Genomic DNA, 24844 nt, shown 5'->3' on the forward strand with positions numbered 1-24844 from the left:
CAAAACTATGACGAAACGACGATTTTTAGGAAGCAAATGTTTCCTAACAATTGTAAAGTTCAAATACTGAATTCTAAGAAATACGAGTATGTTGATAATAATAATCTTGGTGTAATTTAAGTAGTATTTGATCGATAACTATTTTGAAATTTTATTTTTGAAAATTTATCGAATGATACGATACTATCGACCATTTGACGGTTTATTCAAGTATATTTTAAAAATATACGTTTATAATTAACGTAGACATTGTATTTATTGTTATTGGATAATATAATGGAAAAATACAAATTTTATGAAATAATAGGAAAATCCAAAATACCGGAATATCAACATTCGAAAATAATAAATCAGAATGATACCTCACATACGATTCATGACTCTTACGAGTTTAGATTCGAATAAACTATACCGATGATCGCATTGCTCATCAATTAGGAGTGGGCAACTACATGTTATTGATATCTGAACGTATAACTTAATTTTGGATCGGTCACTTTTGGACTATTCACATACTGGAGGCAATTCTAACGTTGACAATGACGTTCTTAATACTATGATAAAATCAGACACCACTTAATGATCAGTTAAACATTTTGCAAGAAATGTAGACGTTCATAAATCAACACTGTTGTTCAGCATCTTCACGATAGAGGCAAAGTAAGAAAGTTAAGACGATGCGTCCTCTATGAATGATACATTGTCTTACACTTTTTTACTGTCATCTGGTGCAAATGACTTTATTAAATGCTATCTTAACATGCACTGAAAAATCTTCATCCAAAAAAAAACAATGCTTGTAATTTGGTTTAAAAAAGAAGAAGTTACCGAAATAAGTTCAAAGAGATTATTCAATTCAAAAGTAGACAGATCTTTGAATCTGGGAATAGAGAACTTATTATTCGAAGAAAAATCTACTAATAAGAAATTCGTCACTGTTAAATATAGTATTCTAGTTTTACTTGAAATCTGAAAAAATATCTACGACAATGAAATAATAATTGTAGTGTCTGTGAAAGATTTCATTTGAATCACTTGAGAAGAAATAGCGTCACAAACTGAGAAAATATATTTGTGATCGATAGTTTATTCTCTTTTACGTAAGTGAACTTGCCATAATTATGTAGCTCAACTTATTATGAATTACAAATACGCCGTACCACGTTTGACGGATAGTCGTTATTTTGCGCTTATTAACTTATTAATTCAGTGCAACATTCGACTGTAAATAATCACCTGATACGGATACGTAGCAGAATCTTCGATTGTCGTGAATTTCAGAGTTTAAACAAGAGGCATCAATGATGGTTACCTTTTTATCACCAAGGTCAAACATTATTCCTACAGTTTATTTTGGGGCACATCCGAAATTCATTGCTTTTTTTTCTCTACCTTCTATCTCTGATTTTCGGGACTTTCGCACATACACGTATTTATTATACATTTTGAGACACCTGTAGCAGATTTTTAATGAACTATTTGCAACTTGAGATGGCAATATAATGTATAATGAGTTGTATAGAGTCGTGTTTAATAAATGAATAAGTTATAGTATTTTTTTTGTATCAGAAATAGAAAAATTTTAATAGTAACAGACCGTATTCTAAAAGACTATCTATCTAATCGATGAATAAGTTGTACTGAAAGTAATCGTAAATTTATTTAATGCTAAAGTAGCGATATAATTGTGTTAGAAATTAAATTTATTAAGGTTCATTTATTAAAAGTAGTTAATAATCACAGTATATGTCAGACATGACTTAGACATCTATTTTTAATAACATTGATCAAAGTTTAACAAACATAGGAGTATATTTTTCTTGTACCACTTTGACTTCTTCAGATTTTAACCCCTTCTTGTAGCAATGTTGCGTACTATATCATTTGGGGAATGCAATCATAAATATTTATTCACAATTTTGGTGGTTGCCTCCATGTTTCAGTATTTAAAATTATTAAAAAAAAAGTAAACGTTCACGCATGTACATATATACGTCAGAAGGATGTTTAAAATGTTGTTCTTGCCAAAGACCGATTAAAGACTGGCCAATTTTTTATTACTCGTACAGACGTAAATAAACCAATAATAATCGCAGTTTATTAATAACAATAATTATCGATTTAACGCGTCAACAACGTAATACAATAACGCTTTATTGAACAGAGTATTTCTCTCGAACGATTTACTATTCACGGTTAGCTATTATTCAGTAAATGCTATTCGCTATTTACTATTCAAAGGATTCCTTTATCGAATGCAGCCAGAAAGTATGCAAAATCTACAAGATAAACGTAGCTGGAAGAGGTCAGTCGGTCGCACGTAGTAAAAACGTCAAATGATTCTTTTCCTGACCGACAATGTGCAGCCAGATAATATCATGCATGCAACGACAGATACTGCAGGCACAAAAACCACACCGGGCCTTGGAATAATTTATAACGAGCAATTCATTACGCTTTATTCCTACACTATTTTCCTCCATGTTCAATATTCATCCTTTTTCCTATCTTGTTCGCGTTATGAAACGCTTTTACAGTGATCTCGCTTTTTTCTTACCTTGTTTCACCATTACGAGATCCATTGGATCGATTCTATTCGACAAAGATATTTGAGTTTCTCAAAAGCTGACCAACTCCATTTTCTGAACATTTTCTAGCATTAACCGAACTTAAACCTGTCAAATACTTTTAACTTTAAGTTTTAGGGTATTGCACGTACTGTGAACATACATTTATAATACAAATACCTAGTAAAATAATATTCCAACATCGTCACAAAGCTGATAGGTCTTTTATGGGTCAATAGCATTTTGAAGTTTGCTTTTGTTTCAAATAAAATAATTCTGAAGAGATTAAAATTCAATGTTGAAAAAATCTTTGTAAAATCAATTTTCGCTACTTTTTATTTCATGGAATTGACCAGTTTGACTAAAAACAGCGTATGTATGATGTCTGACAAACACTAAGATATTCGAAATGTTTTATTCTTAAAACTTTATTCCAATTTCCACTTATTTAACTAATAAAAATGTTTTTTCAATAGCTTATCAATTGCTACTGTTTTTTTTTCTTTGCTACGTCAGCAGAAACTAACATTTGCAGTGAATTTGTAGTACATTTCAATCGTATTTTATCTTATAGGTATCTAAATACATGTTTTTATTTATGTACTTAGTTTTGCAACAAAATTAGTATAGCATTCCAGCACTATCTGCTCTATTTCTTTTAAATTGTTCTTGAAAAAAAAGTATCTGCAACAACAATTAGCAAACTATTTTTCCCATTAATATAAATATCTCGCTTCACAGATATTTATTCCAAGAAAATCACTGTTACTCAACCTATAAAATTAACTCCAGATAATTAGTTTTGCTTGGATTTTAGGTCTTTATGGATAACATTGTAACTTTAATCAACTTAAACAACTATTTTTTATAAATCTTTGTATAGGCTTCATTGCATATTTAATTGATATTAATATATGAGATAACAATTCTTTTACTTGCTCTTATTCTGCAGAACATGTGCATTCAACATTTATCGATTGGAGTGTACTTTATTCAATGTGATAACCAGATGATAATTTGTCTTAAAATATAGAAAATGTATTGGCACAATCAAAGACGATACTTTATATACCTAATGACTAGGGATATGATGTAATGCTGCGCAGAATCATTATGCTACCGATCGCATGACAGAGCAGCTGACATTTTTCAAAACATCCCTAACCTCGACGTGACTAACTTACATATGTATGTGTGGCGAATCGTATGAAATGCTATGCAATAACTGCTCTATCAAAAGCTTCACGATATTTAATGTTTCTTGTAGATTATCCAAAGAACAAATTATTGTTCGTTACATATTTATCGCTACATTTTGGAAATAAGTTCTGATCCATGTGATCCATACAGGAGTGAACAAATACATTCGTATCATTTTTGTTACAATTTTTACTACTCTTTCCTTTCGTTCTAGCAGTTATACAGGTTTCGTACTACTTTAAGTACAATTATTTGAAAATAAAGTAAACTGAATGACAGTACGATGATTAGATCTAACATGTTACACACTGTCTCGTCAACAATTTTAATCAAATGTAATTTTTGCTTGAATACTTTACATTCAATTTAATTCAATAGCTCAGACATTGAATTATAATAATAGCAATCTGTAAAATTGTAATTCTATTTTCTCTCTTTTACGACTCGCTAATATAAAAATAGCAGTAATAAATTAGTAATTACATGTAATGAAATAATATAGAATGATGTTTAGATAGCATGCAGTTGGTATTTGGATAATAAATCACGAAAATTCCAGATTTAATGTTATCAGTATTCCACAGCGAGCTCGAGGCCTTTTTGCAATAGTTTATCAGGAATATTCAAATATTATCTCAAGGCCCTCAAGTACTTTGCATACTTAACCCTGCAATGACCCAACTTGATATTTTCACCTAGCAAAAAGTAAACGAAGATTTTTACACGTGGATACTTCTTCGACAAATAATGGCATCGCAATTAAATTAGAATTAGTTTAGAATTATGGAATCATATCCGTATATATAATTTAAATTAATTTTTATCTATCTAAATTTAAAGTGGAATTGAAATATTGCCTTATATATATATACATAAATGTAACTTTTCAGATTTACTGGTTTCCTAAAATATAAAATTCAAATAGAAGCTTGCAGCAATTATTAAAATCAATAGGTGACATCTAATACATTTTGGAACTGTAAATTTATGTAATTTAATGATAGATTTCATTTGATATTTTTTTTTATAAACCGTGCATACAATTAGTATAATAAGACACGTTTATTAATTTTATTTATTTTATTCAACTATTTTACAACATCCCAGAGAAACGAGAATTGTTGATCTAACCAATAATTTCTTATCGTTTTTAAACATCTATCTTTTCACATAATTTTGATCAAAGCACTTTTTGTTTCGTTAGTGTTCCAATTTTATTTTAAGGAAAAGCATTAGAATTCAAGTTATCTCTCCCTACATCTTTGTTATCATTAAAAGCCTTTAAAAATTTCAAGATTAAATATAGACATCGACGAATTAAAAATAAATTTCTTCGGTTTAAGAAGTGGAAAGCTTTCTTTGTTGTTTCAAGTGGGAACACCGCATCGATGATCACTTGAAACTCGAACAGACACTCAAATATTTATTCGTCTTATTTACATGTTAGTTTTAAGAATGTTTATAATAGTTATTAAAAAATCGTACTAACACCGATGTAACAGTAAGCAATACATCAGTGTTAAAATAATAAACAGTTAGGTACAACATTGAGGTAACATGATGTCAGAGATATTATAAATCTTTAACGAAGAAATTGTTCCAGTGACCCTGAGTGGGAAGATTTCTATTATCAGAAAGTAAGGTTAGGGTTTTCACGTGGCAGCAAATACGTCATATCCCCATAATAGAAGATAAATGAAAGGTGGCCAAAGAATGTTTCAACAGATGTATAGTACAAATAAACCTTTAAAGTGCCTTTCAATGAGTCAAACAGACGATAGTTTGAAAAAGTTTGATAAAGACTCTATAGAAAGTGGTCTGGTATCTTAGAGTTTAATTGTTGCAAAATTTGAAAGGTCTAGCCAGTAATGTGTAGATGGGCGTTCTTGTATGATGAAATAACGCCTTTTGACAAATACTATGATTATTAACTACTTTTAATGAGTAGTTATGAAATGACCTTCTGTGAAGTAATAGTTCTTTTACTCTTTTACGAAGCTTGTCAGGCTACAACAATTAGTGTACAGTTATACCTCCTCCTCAACGTTATGACTCCTCAACATTCTGAATGATACTTGTTCGAGAAAGGCATTAAGTGTTCATTCTCTAGCATCAATATTAACCAAAAACCCTACTATGTTTAATCCTGCTTCAAGCAAAAAATCGTTTAACACTCGGTGGTTCAACTTATGATGTAGAAGATATACCCTCTCCTTTAGAGTTCGTTCAATACATTATTTGATTCTCCAGTTCATTATATGCGACGATTAGTTGGCTAACTCGTCGTTGCAAACAGAACCTAGAGTTTCATTTGGTTTGAAATACTTAATTTACGTCAATTATATGTGTATGTAACGATATAAAGTATGAAACCTAAGATGACGTAACTCCGGGGTATGTCAGTATTAACAAAACGTATAGATTCTCACAGAAAAAAGTATTGCAATAATACAAACGTTGAAACCATACATGTGCACATAAGTACGTGATAGTAACATAGGAGATGGAGTATTTAAAATTATTTAATTTTGTCTGATGACATTTTTATCTGCCTCTAACCGTTTGGAAGATACAGTTTGGCCCAGTTGCGTGGGACATCCTGTATAGAGGACCAGATAATAGATATGTATACTAATTGAGATCTAACTGACATTTCATACAGTAAAACTAAAATCAGATATTTAACTGCATGACATAGAATCGAAACAAGTGGCGTTCTTTTTTTTAAGAAAAGTTTCAAACACATTTTTATGAAAATTCAAAAGTTTCTAAATAACACCACTAGATGACGATTTGCTGAAACCTGTTTTCACAAGTTCATTTAAACGATTGAGGAAAAAGAGGAACTTGTGAAATTGATTATATCTAATGGAATAGAAAAAAATCATAACGTCTTTTAAAAATATGCTATGGAATTTAAAGTAAATTTCTTTGTCAAAGCAGTTAAAACCAGTCGTTTTGACTCGTTGGTAAATCTAGCGTTAATATTGCATAATTCTGTCCATTACACTAGTGTTAAGGAATACCCTGTGTGAAAGTTTGTATAGACATTGAGGAAAACGTTAACAACACTCGAAGATTGTAATTATTTGCTTAGCCTTTTCAAAAAGACAACAAAAATTCTCGCACACTAACGTGCGTGATTGATAAGTAGCAAACTTATCGGTGGCTTTATTACGAACAGAAGTTTCGTAAAGAAACATGCTAGGAAAGAGATTGACCGTCTGAGCGTTCTTTATCAAGGAAATATCGTTATTTATACGTCTCGGAACGATAAGGGAATCGTTCCGTTCTCGAAACAAGATTTCGGGTGGCACTTCGTTTACATTTGACTCAACGATGATGGAAATAACAAGGTATTACGCGAGTAATACCTTGTTATTTCCATCATCGTTGAACCAAATCTGTATTGGTTCGGATCTATGTAAGTATGTATACTCAGGACAGTTTTATCTGAACGCGGGTTACGTCCGAGATAAATTCTCGTTAAATTCAGTATAATGTTCAATGAAATCGAAATCTCCTATGTTCACGATAACAATAATTTATTACCATATTGTCAAAAAAGACAACTTTGTACATACTGATTCAAACAATGATTTAGTATTTTTAAATAAACAAATAACTGTCTTCATGTAGGGATGTCGAACAAGGCAACGAAATTCATTCCTTTGTTATACGATACAAAGGCGTCTAATGCGAAAAGTTATATCGTAGTTAATAAACTCTTTAGTCGTTTCATCTAACATTATTTTTAATCACGAAGGTTTGTATGCAGTTTAAATCAAACTAGTATTAAAATTATTTCTAGATCATATTTGAGCTGCATTTGAACCATTATCTTACTATACCGTAATGTATTTATTGGTAATTCTGATTTTTGTGTGAATTTTATAAAGTTTTCTGTTTCAAAGGAAAATTTTTATTTTTTACACTTGAAAGAATTATCGATTTTACTTTATATCTAACCATACTGAAAAAATAGGCCTATAGACTTTTTCCAATCGAGTTACACTACAAATAAAATACATATTGTATTATACGATACACAATGTTAAGAAATTTTTGGTCAAATGTATTGAAACAAAAAATTACAATTTCTAAATTTTGTAACTTTTCACATTTACTAAGCAAATTTTAATTATTTACTTCACAATCGCAGGTAAAACTAGTATTACTTATCGTTGTAAAATTTGATTTATTTTAAGAGCTCAGAATTAGCAAAAATATTGAGACAATAATCGTTAAAAAAAGGACAAAGTAAATGGGTGAATTACGATATAATTTATTGCACATTATTTTCAATCATCTATAATATTCGTATTTTTGTTCAATTGGAACTTTTTTTATTTTCAAATGATAATGCATATTCGTACACTACTTTTATATTACAGTAAACGATTATTATGTAAGTAACCAACGTTAAACATGCGAGATGCTACTGACTACAAAAGAAAGCAGGAGGAACTAGGTAAAGGAATGTATGATCAATTGGGTAGACAAACAACGAAGATTAACGTATAAAGTGATACACACATGTGTAGATAAAGAAGTACACATGAACATATATCAAAGAGAGATGCTTTAATTGTATCTTACGTAATTTCTTATGTTAATACCGCATAAATAAAATTGTTTGAGAACCGATTTATGAAGATTAACAAGTTTTGCACCCATAGAAAATAATTATATATTAAACACACCTTGTAATTGTCTAATATCAGTCAATACTGTAAGATATCTCGGAAATTAAGCTTTACTGTATTGGTCTTTTACGTATTGTATAGATCTGATGAGAGAAATGATTTTCTCGAAATAACTTCTTTTTAAGTATTAATAATAAAGTAATACAGAGTACAACGTCTTTTCTTTTAACCCTTTGAATATCCTGTTAAAATTTCTCAGAATTATACTTCCATTTTAGGAGTAATAATATGTTTGCTTGTCGATTTAGACATATTTTATTACAAACTTGGAAATTCGAGATATCGGTAAAATTCTGAATAGCCAAGATGTCTGAAGTGTAATCTATAAATAGAAAAGTGCATAATGATACTAATTTGCACCCAGTGACAATGAGTTGTACCACTTGAGAAATGCATGTTCAAGCTACCCCTTCTACTTGTCGCATCATTGAAACGCTAGATGGCGTTACTTCACCGCGTAACATAGCGCGCAGAATCGTCATACAGCCGATCACATGGTAGACACTTTTCGAAACACCTAATCTATATATACGTGAAAAGTTGCACAAATCACTCACAATGTTCTGTTAATATCTCCACGACATTTAAAGTATGAAATAAGTTATGAATTTAAAGATAAAAGTACTATTACTAGCATTCTATTTTCAGAATGATGCATGATTTACTTTACAGTATTTTGTTGCAGTACTTTATTCATTGGATTGTTAATGTATTTAAATCTTTGAATTACTAACTTATTGTAAACTGCGAATATCGTGGATAGTTTTATTATCTTTTATTAAAAGCTACTAGATGACATCCGCTAGTTAGGCTATAGACCTAAGCGATAATTGTCTGACTATTAAACTATTTCGACCCTATCGCTCATTCCATCGTGCTCGAACCACTATCTCAGGAATCTTATTAACTTGTCCAGCTATACCTTTAATAGGAGTTTAATGACACATGGACACTCACTGTTAGCAATGGTCCCAGACTGTGTCAAGTATAAGATTTTGGACTTTAAAAACTTTAAATATTCTATTCGTCAATTGATTCGTCAATTCTATTCTATTCATCAATTGATATCATCCATTACAGACGCCGATTTGAGCATGGGTGCAGGTGCAGCGGGAGGCTCGGTCCTTGGCTTACCGGGATCAGGCGTGGGTGGTGTGATGTCTCAGCATTGTGCGATCTGTGGAGATCGGGCAACCGGAAAGCATTACGGCGCCGCCTCCTGCGACGGATGCAAAGGCTTTTTTCGACGATCAGTCAGGAAAAATCATTTATACACTTGCAGGTTTGTAAACTTTCTTTCTCAAATGAAAATCATAGTGTCCTTTGAGAAATCTGCCTATTTTTGAAACCCCAAAAACTGGATGCTATTCAAGATTCTTTTCTTTAGAAAACTACTCAACATATCAATTTCAAATTTTATACATATATTTATTCTCGTCTTGTCAAGCTATACAATTCTTTTTAGTTACAAATTATTGTTTCTATTGAATAGGAGCACTAGGTGCTTTCCTTGTAAAAAAAATAAGAAAAACGTACAATACAATTTTGTTCTCCGAGGCTTAATTTTCGAGAAGATTGAGTTTGAAAACTCACTGCGTGTGTATGCGATTACAGCTAAGATATGGTTTGCCAGACGACGTATAACGCCTATCGTGTTTGTAAACAATACTTTGTGACTTTGTCTCATGTCTTATTTACGCGAGGAGTTAGCTTTCGTTGAACTATCGCGAGAATGAGATACCCGAACAGAGAATACCCCGGTATGATTCAGGCTTTGGATGTCTGTAACGATAATTTATCTACTACTGTTTGCTATCACAGAGATCACTATCCTAACCGATATGTTAGACGATGTGTCGTATGCTATACGAGAAAAAATAATTTTCCAATGTGATGATGCTCCACCATACTTTAACCAAGAAAAACTGAAAAACTTAACTAAGGGTTGCGGATCAGCGCAGTTACTTTGTTCCGCCCTACCCCTTCCGAGTTAGAGGTGGGAGACAACGCACGACTGACCAATTACAGCAAGTCCAGGACACGATGGGACTTAAGTGGGAGGCGTCACGACGCTCCGCACTAGGGTCCCGCGTACCAGGCCGTACCAGGGGCCCATTGTGTCCTGTTTACAGCGTTTTATAGCGGAGAAATAGCTATTACCTACCCTGTGCTTCGGGTTAAATTGATCAAAACTTCAGCAACTTCTATGAGAAAGCAGTTCATTTGCGACACACTTCCTTTTGAACTTCATACCCAATTGTTAGGTAGAATGGGCAGAAATAAATTTTGACTTTAAATTTCAAATTTAGACAGATTTCACCAGAAAAATTTAAACAAAAATTTATTATTATCTTCATATGTATATTTGTCTGATAATGTATAGACATTTGGCAAGCTTACTATTTGCATTTCTCGTGCTGACTATATCTTGGTTAATTCGTCTTATGAAGAGCATCTATGAACTTCTTTAACCGTTTACAATTACAGATATTAATTTATTAATTTATTTTATTTTAATTGTTTTTACAGATTTAGTAGGAACTGTGTAGTAGACAAAGATAAAAGGAATCAGTGCAGGTATTGCAGATTACGAAAATGTTTCAAGGCTGGCATGAAAAAAGAAGGTGAGCTTTTTCGTAAATGTAGACTCACTTTTTCTTTATTTTTTCATTTGTGTTACCGAAAGAAAATTGTATGTATTATATACTTTGAAAACGATACTAAGATTTTAAGAGAACCTTCAAGAACTGGAACAAACATTTTTCTTTTATGTCATCTTATTCTACATGAAAAATGATGAAAACTTTCTCCAGTAACTATTATATTTTATACGGTAGTCGCCGAAAAACACTCATTGTCAACATTTCAGTTAATAAACATGCACCCAACTTTCTCTTTCAACCTAAAGTTGACACACACATGAAAGTAGAAACAGGAAAAGCTCAAGAATAGTCTGTTCACAAGTAATTAATTAGTGATTCAAAGCAAACACATCACCAGTAAATGAACTTGTAAGAGTGAATCAACTCCTTACAAAGAAGGTCGTCGTCAGTGTAGTATGTGAAGATGACATACGAATTGTAATTTTCTTTTCTTTTGATTTTATTTATATGTAGCCGTACAAAACGAGAGGGACCGAATAAGCTGTAGAAGGCCAAGCTACGAGGAACAAAGTAGCAATGGGAGTGGACTTTCTGTAGTTTCCCTTCTTCAAGCTGAAATGCTCAGCAGACAAGTTGGCGCCGCTCTCGAGGTCAGTTTATGTCAATTATTATAAATTATATCGAGTAATTTTATAAGGAAAAATCTGAATTAAATCTGATGCAAATTTTCATACATCACAATAGTAGTTCCATTTTATTGTAACTGTAAGGAAAAATAAATAGATAGGCATTGAAGCGTTTCTGCCACTATGTATTATTTACGAATAGTCAATGTTAAAGATTAAAGATTTGTTAAACTGTGAATGTGATTTGTATACACGAAGCAAGAAGGTAACTATCGCATTGCAAGTGTTGGTATTCAGAAGTTTCTGAACTGTAGAGAATAAATGTTCTTCTGAATAGAATTGAACTCGTTTAATTCAATCGACGTACACATGCAGATTCAAGGTTTATCAGTTCGTTTATTCTTTGTTAATGTAGTCGTCTTTGTTTATTCGTTTAATGAAACGAATTTAATGTTCCGATCTTAATAATTAGGAGAAGGAAGAGAATTAATGAAGCCCGTGGGAATATTAAGTTCCTCAGTGTATGTAAATGTCAAGCGGACAGACATCCGGTCATTTTCTATGCAAAGAATTGTAATTTTCAGTCTTAAACTGAAAAACATTAAAATTCTTTTTTGTGTCGAACAATACGTATCACCATTACTATTGTTAATATTTTGAAATATAATTTTAATCCTAGAAATTTTTAAAATATTTAGCGATATTTATAAATAATTTAATACTTTTAATATTTTTACCACTAATTTTTGAAAAATTATATATTTGTCTGTTCGATTTAAACATTTTCATTTACAAACTTATATTTAGTGAATTAATACAATATAATATGTGTAAATAAATAGCAGAAATTACAACAATAATTGGTATAATAATTGTACTAGTTTCATTAAATATATAGCATAAAAAGAAAGTTTTATTTATTACAAAATATTAAAATCAAAAGAAAAAAAATGCTTTTGTTAGTGAATAACTCTATTGTTTGTGAATGTAAATAAATTATTACAGTCAAAGCTAAAGCAATTGCTCTCAAGGTCATTTCCTTCATTACTAATTACACCAGACACGTGTTTTACTTTTATATTATGCTAGTCTGCAACTTTATCCGAGAGACAGAAAACGTATGTCTACATATTTCTACAGATGCGAAAACCAAATGATATATACATTGAATAATTCCTTCAGTGACCTTGGGTTGCCAATTGATTCTACTGTTGGTGATTATAGGTTGTTGTATAATTTAAATACAACACCAATACTAGAATTGATTGATACTTATATGTAGCATTAATATGAATTTCCAAAGACACCAGTAATTTAAAGTATGAATCGTTCGAGCGATAATGTTTGAAATTTATTTCGAATATTTCTTACCTAATATTAGAAAATACTACCACGTTGATAAATTTAAAGCTTTTCGTACATCGAAGAAATCTATGCTAATAGTTGTAAATAAAAATTAACAATGCACATAGATTGGACATATTAGATACAGAAATTTTAAATATTCATAAATTAGGAAAAATTGAAAAACTTGCCTGCCGAGACGTAACAGTTCCAATTACAATTGTTTTTTACATTTGTATGAATCTAAGGTAACATTTTATTAAAAGCTCAAAAAATGTATAATTAAAAAATGTAATTTCGTTGACATTTCAGTCACACATAGTAGAGCTGACATCAGAGAAATTACTGAATTATAAACTCGTTACGGATAAAGTACTTGTTGTAACAGTCCCCGAATAGTTAAATAAACATTCACACTTCATTAAGAAAACGAATAAACAATTAAATTCAGATTAATGTACACCAAAATGGTTCTCCTGCCAACTGAAAAGAACATCTCCCTAAGCTGTTATATACCTTTTTTCTCAAAATTGTATGCATATGAACATTGCACGGAGAATAATTCAAGATTATTTTTAAACAGCTAGGTAGTCCGGGTGGCGATATCGATCTCAGCACAAAGCAGATTGCCAACATAAACGATGTCTGCGATAGTATGAAGCAGCAATTACTGATCCTGGTCGAATGGGCCAAGTACATACCCGCATTTAGCGAACTCACCCTTGACGATCAAGTCGCTTTGTTAAGGGCACACGCTGGTGAACATCTTCTTCTGGGAGTTGCCAGGCGCAGCATGCAACTAAAGGATGTTCTCCTGTTGGGTAACAACTGCATTATCACGAAAAACTGTCCTGGTACGTTCTTTTTGTAATTTCTTCTTTTTTGGGTATCGGTTGAATGTCTGTATGTTCTAATGAAGAAAAGTAGTAAAAAAATTGTGATTGAGCGAACTTATTAGCGAACAAAATTTTTAAAACCAAATCCAACATTGTCAGAGACAAAACTAACCTTATTACCGATTGAAAGCATTCACTGAAATTTTATGGTCAGACCGTACTTACTTGAACCGAACTCGGTAATATCTCGGCAACCTTGAGCTGGGTAGCTAAACAGTATGATAGAAATAACCGTTCAATGAATTTCAGCGGTATAGTAGAAGGTCATGGTGAGATAACTCCCCAATAACCTTGATTAGAATAAGCAAACACTTAGGATTGTGTACATTGGGCGGCACAAAACTTATCCATTTCACCATAGATGTATGAAAACTGGCAGCAATCCTCACCCAAACGTTGTGTATGCGCAAGGTGAATGCGCAGGAGACTATTTGGTTCTTCACTAATGGTTTTCGTGTATCTGTAATAGTGTGAATTCTTTAACAATCCAGTGTATTATTTGGTCAAGCGAAAGTGAGGTTCCAAATGCGCATGCGTAAACTATTCTAATCTCTCTCCACTTCCTATTTTGTGTCTTAGGTGCTGGTACATTCCACTACTGTAATTGCTACTTACTCGGTGTGGATTACTGTAATGTTAATTGGCCCATAGCTGTGGCCTGCCGATTACCCATGAACGTTCTGGCTCGCGAAGACATCAATTGCCCACCTCCGAGTTTAACAAAAGTTTTTGTCCTTGTCTACCTCATTAAAAGCGCGTCTATCTACAGACCTCACTCTCGCTTGGTCAAGTTATACACGCGTGTCCATTAATTCTTGTCGTTTAAGAGGAATTTGCCACGTCCAACGCATCTTCTTCTCCCTCTTAACAAACTTCTAGCTGCTATGCAGCTGAAACTGCAAAAGGCGTTGTTTAAATGATATAATAAATTATAAATTCCATGAACGGATATCGTTTAAATGAAACGTGCAAAATTTGATTATGTATATATTAAACTTATACATTTTCATAAAACTTATTTCATAAAACTTTCTTCATTGGATTGGTAACCTGTTATAAAGTTAAAATATCGTCTAGCTGTCGAATATTTTTATTTAGTTAGCACTCATCGTGATCAAATCACATGGATTGGAATTTATTTTTTATCTCAAATAATACATATTTAATAAATAACAACTTTATTCTTCGATCGATAATCTAGATTAATCTTCAAGTGTCGCAGAACGTTTGATGTAGTATCGTTCTTATTTTATAGCCACCAACGTTTAGGTTACATGTACAGGAATCCATTTTAAAAATATAGTGTGTTGTTACACACCGTCTAACATTTTAACCGTGTAAAAACTAGAAGTTTGCCTAGAAAGAGAAGAATGAATGGATCTTTATGTATATATATTTCATCGTACAAAAAACAATACTTTAAGAGTTCGGGGTATCAGAACTTAATAGTGAGAGGTTGCGAGAATAGAATTCAAAGGAACAAGGTTGAGAAAAGTTGCAGCAAAATATTTTAATACTTTAACATGGCTTGAAAATTTTCTGTAAAATTAATTTGGAAAGCAGACAGCACGTATTTGACAATTTGTGCAGAGATGATAGACGGAGTGGTGGGGGTAGCTTCTCAGTGACCTTGAGCGGTTGATTGATTTTGCTTCGACTGCGGTTGTCACTTATTGCTAGCAATATCGAGCATTGCAGTGTAATGTGCTTTATTCGCCGCAACAAAATGAGTATATCGTATTCAGTACTAAAAAAGCTTTTTCACTGGTCGGAAGTTATCAACAGTGATTATCACATCAAAATATTTTTCTTGGAGGCGACTGATAGAACATGAAACGGCTGAAAATATTATTACGCGTAATAAAGATTACTATAGTATTGTTTCATCTTTCGATGACATTGATAGATAAGATTCTAGGAGATTAAGCATCATAAAATGAATATAGGCACACAATAATCGAGTTTATGTAAAAAGTTTTTAAAAATTACATAGAATTACCATACAATATGTAAACTTTAATGTAATTTAAAGAGTAGCATTTAAAATATCTTAATTCGCGAAATTTGCATTCGTTATTCAATCGGTGAAAATTTATAATTAGTTGAAAGGCAAATTTAAAACAAATAATCATGTAAGTAAGTATTATAGTTCATTTTTAAAGGAAAGTATCTCTGATTTTTAATTTGCCTCAAATTTGAAAATTTACGTACACAGGTGTGACATAATTATTAGGAAAATATAGGTGAGTGAATAACAGCATGCATGCAAAAAGTATTTTTTTAAAGTTGACTAACATTCTTAAATTATTTCCACAAAAGTTTGACTGTTTCATTTTGTACAACTTCTCACTTCTACAAAGCACAAACGTTTAATTTGTATTTAAGCGTAGACAATATAAAAGCACTACGACAATATTTTTTCTCTTTACGTTGAATTTTTGTGGACGACAATTGTGTTTATAACATTTCCATTGAAATACAGTTAAAATGCGTAAAGCGAGACAATCGATAAATGAGAAATTAATATTCCTCGGTAACAATGATAAAAAAAAAGAATTGCACGTGGTAGCAGAGTTTTCTCCATTTTGATCCTCTTTAAAATTTTTTTTGTAAACTTTTTTCTAGAACGTCTCTTAAGAAATCAAATATTATCATAAAAGTGATAATACGGACAATAAAATAGACTTAGAATGTTTGATACATGAATCGACGTTGGCAGTTTAAAAAGTAACAACAATATTACTATCCTAATATACGAAATTTTACTAAATGGTTAATTTACTAAAATACTTTGTTGTAATTAAGTTTGTAACATCTGATACAAAATTCAAAAAGTTGTTCAATCTTGTATTAAATTCAGTATGTCGGTATATATTATACAATTTCACACTACGAGTAAAATTTGTTTTACTTGTGTAATTCTTTTTTTTACCGATAGACACATTTAATTTCACTTAGCTTCAACAAAATTTAGAAGCAAGAATTATTTTTTATAAAATAACTGCTTATATAAATTACTACTATAATAAAAAGAATCAGAGCGAATGATTAAAAAGTATTTAATCATTTCATATAAATACTTAATAGTAATTAAAATTGGTTTGCCATGATTTACCGAGTGTACTTAATATCAATGAAGGAAACGTTCGTTTGAGTATGTGTACATATTAAGAAATCGATAGTCTCGCTAAATTAGTGGCACGAATATGCATTGGGGAGTAGATAGTAGACTGAGTCCGGTCTTCACGTTGCAATTGCAGTAGCATGAGTGCAGATGGGTTGATTCAACTGGTTATTGGTTTTCCAGCTTTTAATACCTCGTATTTTATCCGGATTCAGTCGATGGGTAGTAGGATCCGATAGGGACGGTTTAACCGTCGTTATCAGTTATATCTCTGTCCGCAGAAGGTCGCAACGAGGATCTGGACATTAGCAAGGTTGGCGTCAGGGTGATGGATGAGTTGGTGAAGCCACTGAACGAGGTGCAAATCGACGATACCGAATTTGCTTGCCTTAAAGCAATCGTATTTTTTGATCCCAGTAAGTATCTCTTACAATACTATAATTGAATTAAATATTGGGAAAAATTATTGAGAAAAATTAAAAATGACTTGCAAGATTAATTTCAATGTTTCCTTCAAACTTAATAATATGTTCGTCCACTGTTTTCCTTTAAACCATCAAATTAGGACTAGAATTGTTCGAATATTATTATTTAAAAAAAAAAGTAATTATACATTTACAACAATATTGGGACTACTTATTTTTGTTTCGTTATTTTTTATTTACAGCCAAAATGTGAAAACATCAGTTTTTCTGTAATTTTAAAGTAATATTTAAGATTTGAAAATTTAACTTATAGTTTACATAATGCTGTTCAGACACTTGATTGGTACACAAAATATTCGAATACTTAAGTATTCAAATTATATTCGTCAAATATTTAAATTACCTAGCTTAAATAGGAGAGACATGATTGAACGAGCAATTAAACGGCCAGGCGAGTAATTAAATTCGGTTCCTATTCGCAGTCGTCCATATTCGGAGAATTGATCATCTTCAGCGATCTCGTTTTGCAATCTACAGCAGAAGGCAACGAAGAATTTGCGTGTCATTCGGCAAAGATTTGCCGGCACGCGAGAACGATTGTCTCAATAAGATTTAATTGATCATCAGCGCGGTCACCACCATCATGCCGAAACGAATTGCAGACGATCGTAGACTTGCTATCGCAAGCTAGCAGCGCGAAGTTTTGTGCAAATTTTTGAGGTTGTTCAAATCTATGTTAGTCTAAAATCTAGCTTAATTAGAACTAGAATATGAGGTAGTTGTCTGAGCACCGGGGACAACAGTTTGCCCGATGATTCAACGTAGCTCTAATATTAGATTATAGCTAGAATCTCAATGAAGGTTCTCTCTTGTAAGTAAGACTTGAACCTGAAAATTGAGAGATACCTGAAAACGAAAAAGATAATATTGCAAATTACCTCTCTTGCGTAATAGAAACAGATTTACTAAATCTGAACCTGGTCCGTGTCACATTTCCTGACTTTATAACTGACAGTATAACTGATCGTTGATAAATACGTTCATCGTTTAGGGTTGTTGAATTGAGGATCGTGATATTGTAAGTTAAAGTATACTCTTTGCATTACAAATCATGTGTATATCTCCTGCGTTCGTATAATAACGTTCCTATTAGGTTGAAGTGTCATCCCATTATTTAATTTGTTCAACTATTAATCATTTAGTATCACGTCTAAATTGAATTGTTTGTATCCTTTCTGTCAATAGATGCGAAGGGTCTGAGCGAGCCGCAGAGAATCAAACAACTTCGTTATCAGATCCAGATCAATCTGGAGGACTACATAAGCGATCGACAGTACGATAGCCGTGGTCGATTTGGCGAAATTCTCTTGACCTTACCAGCTCTACAGTCTATCTCCTGGCAGATGATCGAACAGATTCAGTTTGTACGACTGTTCGGTGTGGCGCATATTGACAACTTGTTGCAAGAGATGCTGTTGGGTGGAGCTACGGCTGAGATGAACGGTACTGTAACACCAATTCCGATCTCAAACGCTTCCGGCAGTTATGTAAGCAGCAACGAAAGTCCTAGCAGTCCTTTGACACCAGCGAACGTGCCTCCATTGAGTCCTCAAGATCACATGCTGGCGGGCGGAAGTCCTGTTATGATTCTGAGGGATCTTACACCGATTCAAAATCAAGAGGATGTGACTAGTGTAGCTGGATTCAGGATGTTCAAGCAGGAACCCAGCCTCGAGAGTGAAACCACCTTTTAAAGAATTCTGAAAAGCTTGAAGGCAACTGGAAGATTCTGCAGAGTGAGAATAAATTGTTCCCGTCTGTTGCTACCTGCCTTGATAATTTTGCCACTTTAGAGTACTTACAACACAGACTCGAAAATGTTGAAGCGTACCAAGAAAATGGGAAACGCAAGAGAAATGAAGAAACTACTAGCAAGTTGAACAGTCTGTGGTGTTTTTTCGGAAAAATAGAAGCCTCTTAAACGGGTTTAGTGTTCCTCTTTTTTGAATCTTCAGACTTCGAAATAAAGGATATTTAAATATTTCAAAGTAAAGTACCGTAGGATTATCTCAACAATGTTACTTATCCTGTGACATGGATAATCTGAATTCATCTGCAATTTGTGATTTTGGACAATTGTTAAGGAATTCCACAGAGCTTTTTGTCAAATTATTTCATTAACGAAGAAATGATACAATCTTGTGGCAATACTTTACATGTCACAATTGTAGGGCAGGATCTTTCTAATCTTTTAAGTTTAGATCCTTTAAATATTTCATTGGTTTCTAAATATTCGAGTGAAAACTCATTTGAACATTTTAGAAAATAGAAAGTCTTCGAATTGTTAACAATTTTGGAATATCATAGAAAGTAAAACTATCGTTTCGAAGTTTTACAATATGGATTAAAGAATCTTACCAACTATTTTAATAATACTTGATGCAATGCTAGAACAACACGAAGAACAAGAAAAAATGATAGAGAAATGCAATTCACAAAGATTAAAAAAAATATTGGAGAATTGCATATTATCTTTATAGAATGTACAGAATTCTTAACAATACTTAAAAATGAAATTATTTATATGTTATTGTTTCACTGAATAATATCAGAATTTTTAAAAAATAGTGGAATTAAGCAAAATATTAAAGTACTGTTTCAAATTTTCGTGATGCCAGCAAATTGAAAAATTTTTGAAAGCTATTGAAAGAATGATAATTAATTTTGTAAACTGTCTATAAATATTTTCAGGTAACTCGCTGAGTAAGAATCGCTTCTCAGATTTTTCTTCAACTTGATGACGAAAACCTTAGTGATTTGTTGTGGTCTTTCTGAACAATTTCTAAATGCAAATGACGGCCACGTTTCGATGCAAGTGAACCGAGAATTTTTACAAGTTGTGATTTCTTTTAAACCTTACAACACAAGCAACAGTTTGAAAATTCAGGTTTTCATATACCTCTAAATCATATTCTGGGTGGTTTACATGTTTGTTAAAAGTACACTTTCGAAATGTTTTTGTATCTCGTAACAGAATTTGCTCTAGACGGAACAAAATTAATTGACCTCTCAAGACCATTTCCCTCGTAATTATTTACATCAAACGAAACTCCAAATTGTGCGTCATAGAAGCTTGCGGCTTTGCTTGTGAAATAGAGGGAGCGTATGCGTACATGTTTTGCACCTAGTGACGAGATATAAAATAATGAGGGTAGCTTCTTGATGGTCTTGAGAAGCCATGTATTTAATTTTGTTTCCATTATAGAAATATAGTTGGTAACCGTCAGAAACATTGTACAATTTCCGGTTTCTGAGTAACTGTCGTGCTCAATATTGCTCAATTAATCCTTAATTACCTTAATCGTAAGATCGAATTAAAATCGGTCTATCAAGTGACACGAAATCATCTTGTCACTGCAAAGTCAGTCTAATTAAATAAAGTCATTAATTATCTATTTTTTTGGACAACGTTTATATAAGTAAAATTATTAGAGGAATTAGCGATTAGTGTAATCGAAATCGTAGTATAGTTTTCGACTTTTAAAAGATAACATATAAAAAAAAAGTCTAGTAATTGTTCAAGTGTCTTAAATTTCCTCGATTTAAAAAATTGTTCATTATTCTTAATTTTTTAAAAGAAATTTATCATTTTATGTCATATCTATTTTATATTGTAATAAGTTTATATTTAACAGATAGCAATTTTTCTATTTTAATTTTTTAACCTCGTCAAGAATATCTATTCATTTAATTGAATCATAAACGACCGACCTCTGAACACAACAATAACACACTTAGCATTAATTGTTACATACGTAAGAAGTAAGTTTCCTGTTATTTATACAAAGGGTTAATTAATTATATTATTTATAATATATTTCTGCAGAGAATATTTTTGTTATCGCGATACACATCTTGTTACCTATGTTATACGAAATATATATTGTATTATACAGACACAGTGATTAACGATTTTAATAATAATGGACTATTTTTATATCTAACAGATTATATTTTTCGAATAATATCAAACGATATGCAACACTGATAATGATGAGAAACTTTTCGATCATTTCGACCAATATTCATCTAACATCGAGTGTACAGAGAAGTGAAAGCGTGCTTTTCATTAATTAGTTGTTATTCAAATTTGAAATATAATTAAAAATCAAAAGTTTGAAATCCTTACATCGCCAAAACATTTATATATTTTTATATATAATGTAAAAAATGTATTATAACATTTCTCCTAAATATTCATTTTAAAATGATATCACTTTTTTGCTTCGTTTTAGCTCTTGACTTAAGGACTTCAAAATTTCAATCTGATGCAATAATAAAATCATCACGCAGTATGTACACAGAGAGTACATATTAGTACTACCTCGCTGACTGATCGATATTTTTTCCTCGATAATTGAACTCACAATTTTTTCACCATTAATGAAAAGAAATTAGCTACCTTCCCTGCATAAATAAACAGGAACAGAGCCAATTTACGATCAGTTATCGAGGTAATATTATTACTTAAACAAAGATAAATATAAGTGCGTGAAACTCAGAATGCATAAAGAACACTATTATTAAACGCAACCTTAATTTTAGCTCTTGATTCTATTTACCTTGAAAACGAAAAATCAGTTACAATCAAAATGAAGATATCTCTTAACCTCTTCAAGAATGCAGGCACATATATGTACGTTTAGTTCTTAATTTATTTTAAGTATTGTAACATGAAATTTACGACTAAAATTGTGCATAAATATTCATAATTAAATTCCCAATGATATGGTAAAGTTGCATTATCACCGGATCGATACGTATCATAGGTCAATATCGATTAGGATTTTTATTTGTATTAAACAAAATAATACGTCTCAGAAGAGGTTAAACAACTTGTGGAAATTTGTAATCTGAGATGAAAATTTTAATTAATGAAATAAACGCGTTTCGACTTTTAGTCCCCTTTTTTTGAAAGACTAATCGGCAACACACTGGACTGGTTAGGAACGTGTTCGTAATCAAATAAGTGTAATATTTGTACGAATTGTAATAAAAAAAAGTAACAAAATTGTAACGAAAATTGTCGTACAGGTTATCTAAAAGTATTCGCGAACTTGCCGAGAAATTTCGTATCACTTTCTGAAACAATCCTGTAACTTGACCACAATAGACGACATTCCATATAAGAAATCAAAAAATAATTAGCAAGTAGTTTTAGCACCTCTCTCAATGAAGAAAGGAGCACACGCCATTGCAATGCAATTTTTTCTTAGCAAAGGAGTACGCGGTGCTTTACGTCGATGCCATGCACATTTGGAATGCGACTCGTTTCCCGTCCTTGCTACCAGATAGAATACGTTACATTGCGTAGAATTATTGTTTACCAATTTATATAGCGTTTAAACAATTATATTTTTATGTATTCTAATTGTATTTTTACGTATTCTACTCGACAAGACATGTGTGTTGCGTGGCGCACGCGGTATCATATTTAAGTAAATAGTAATAAGACACAGAGTGGGGGAAGTGCTTATTGATCAAAATTTTCATTTTTTTTTTTTGTGAGATTGTGATTCATTTCTGACGTATGATTTATTTCGAACTTTTTATCCTCGTGTCGAGTAAAATCCGTAGAAATAAAACAAAATTTTGACTTGAATTTCGTGTATCTTTTTACATCTTTTACAGATCTATTAACCCTTTTACACTTTATATATCACGGATTTATTTCAGCTCAAATTCCTTTAAATGTTTATGAAATAAATATACCAACTTCAAAATATTTATCTTTTCGATGATACGCTGCTTTGAAAATAATTAAACAATCCTAATAATGTGTAGAACTAATCATTATAACTAGAATAAAGATTAATCATACGAATGAATAAAAGAAACGCGAAACTTATTTATTTTTTTTTAAAATCACTTGAACTAACAAACGTCAGGGAACTTAGCAGGGTTAATGTTTTAACGAGACTTACGCAATGTGTTTTAGTATTCATGGCAGTCATTGAAATCTTTGCAGGTAAATTTGAAAAAACAAATGTAACGGTTCAAATGTTGTTTTAAACTTGATTGGTTTCAAACACTTCATTATTGTTTCAAACGTTTGCTCAATAAGAAACACAATTCATATAAACAAATCGCTTATTCCAAATGTTCAACGCGACTACTCTTAGATTTTGTATTTATGGCTGGATAGAAAGCAATAATACAATTAATGTAGTAATATTTTAAAGCGTAACATTACTAGTAATTCGAAGTATAATATATAAATATAGTTTTCTATGTAACACTTGCGCTCACGTAAACAAATTGTAAATTTGTGGAGGTGATAAACATTGTCATTAATAAACAAGGAAATTGGTTAAACAATGTGTATCGAGTTCCTGCATAAATTTTTTTCTTTTGTATTTATTTTTGACTGTATTATGTTTTTGTTCAATATAATACACAAGTTTCGTTTTTTATTATAAAAAATAAACTATTTCAATAATATAATTATAAAATTAAAGACTATTACGAAAAAATGATGTTACGTTCAATTGTTTGACAGTAACAAATTTCACACACAATTAATTTTTCGATAAATTCTTACAGAAAATCATAGTCGAGCACCATCTGCAACCTGATCCCCTTGATCCATTCAACTGCGTGCGGTGCACCGTCCTTCGCGGGCCGAATGGCCATGTGGTTTGCAAAGCACGTCAGTCTGACGCTGTCAGGGAGGCCCTCTGGCCGCAGAACAATATCGTAATCGAGGTTCCAGAGCAGGGATCCCAGCACGGACCCGTGCGTACATCTCTCTTCGCTCCATCTCCTCCGGATACTCTATCCACCTCTGTCTCGGAGGAATTCCTTGACCACTGCCCTTAAATAGACAGAAACCCGCTGCTGTTCAAGCCCCCGGCTGATTGCCCCCCCCCCCCCCCCCCCCGAGTAAGGAGTTGAAGGCGTTGGCGATGTCGAGAAACACAGCCAGTGCCACCCCACCCTGGGAGACAGTCGAGGCCGAGAGAGACCGGATACGAAGAATCGTACCGATGGTCGACAATCTGGAACCCGAACTGGTTTTCGACTAGATCGGGCCCACTTCGTGACAAATGCTCGACGATGCGCGCCGCCAACACTCTCTCCAAAAGCTTGCCCGCATCGTCGAAGAAACAAATGAGCCGGTACGTGGACGGAGAATCCGCGGGTCTGCCTCTGGAGGAAGATCATTTGGACTATTTTCCAAGCGGAGGGAAATCACCTGGCCTCCAGACAACAGTCAAGGATTCCCAGGACACGGCTAACTTTTCCACACTGACCCCCAGTTCGACGGACGCAGGTGTTAGGCTTCGCCGGGAG

At 32.3% G+C, this 24844-nt stretch overlaps 1 protein-coding gene across 3 annotated transcripts in view; it reads left to right on the forward strand.

Annotated features, from left to right (window-relative positions):
- The window catches only part of Hnf4 (Hepatocyte nuclear factor 4), a 50697-nt gene extending 26708 nt beyond the window's left edge, over positions 1 to 23989 (forward strand). For 2 of the 3 annotated variants that reach the window (XM_076304046.1, XM_076304048.1), the window contains exons 2-7: positions 9554 to 9755; positions 11003 to 11097; positions 11590 to 11726; positions 13630 to 13900; positions 17330 to 17482; positions 18737 to 23989. In XM_076304046.1, the coding sequence (XP_076160161.1) occupies positions 9554 to 9755; positions 11003 to 11097; positions 11590 to 11726; positions 13630 to 13900; positions 17330 to 17482; positions 18737 to 19245 (1367 nt within the window). In that variant the 3' untranslated portion in view covers positions 19246 to 23989. The remainder of the gene's footprint in view (positions 1 to 9553; positions 9756 to 11002; positions 11098 to 11589; positions 11727 to 13629; positions 13901 to 17329; positions 17483 to 18736) is intronic. The other variant, XM_076304047.1, reaches the window with a different exon arrangement.
- The last annotated feature ends 855 nt before the right edge of the window (positions 23990 to 24844 follow it).

This window comes from Ptiloglossa arizonensis, chromosome 2 (assembly GCF_051014685.1).
Source record: "Ptiloglossa arizonensis isolate GNS036 chromosome 2, iyPtiAriz1_principal, whole genome shotgun sequence".
Taxonomy (NCBI): domain Eukaryota; kingdom Metazoa; phylum Arthropoda; class Insecta; order Hymenoptera; family Colletidae; genus Ptiloglossa; species Ptiloglossa arizonensis.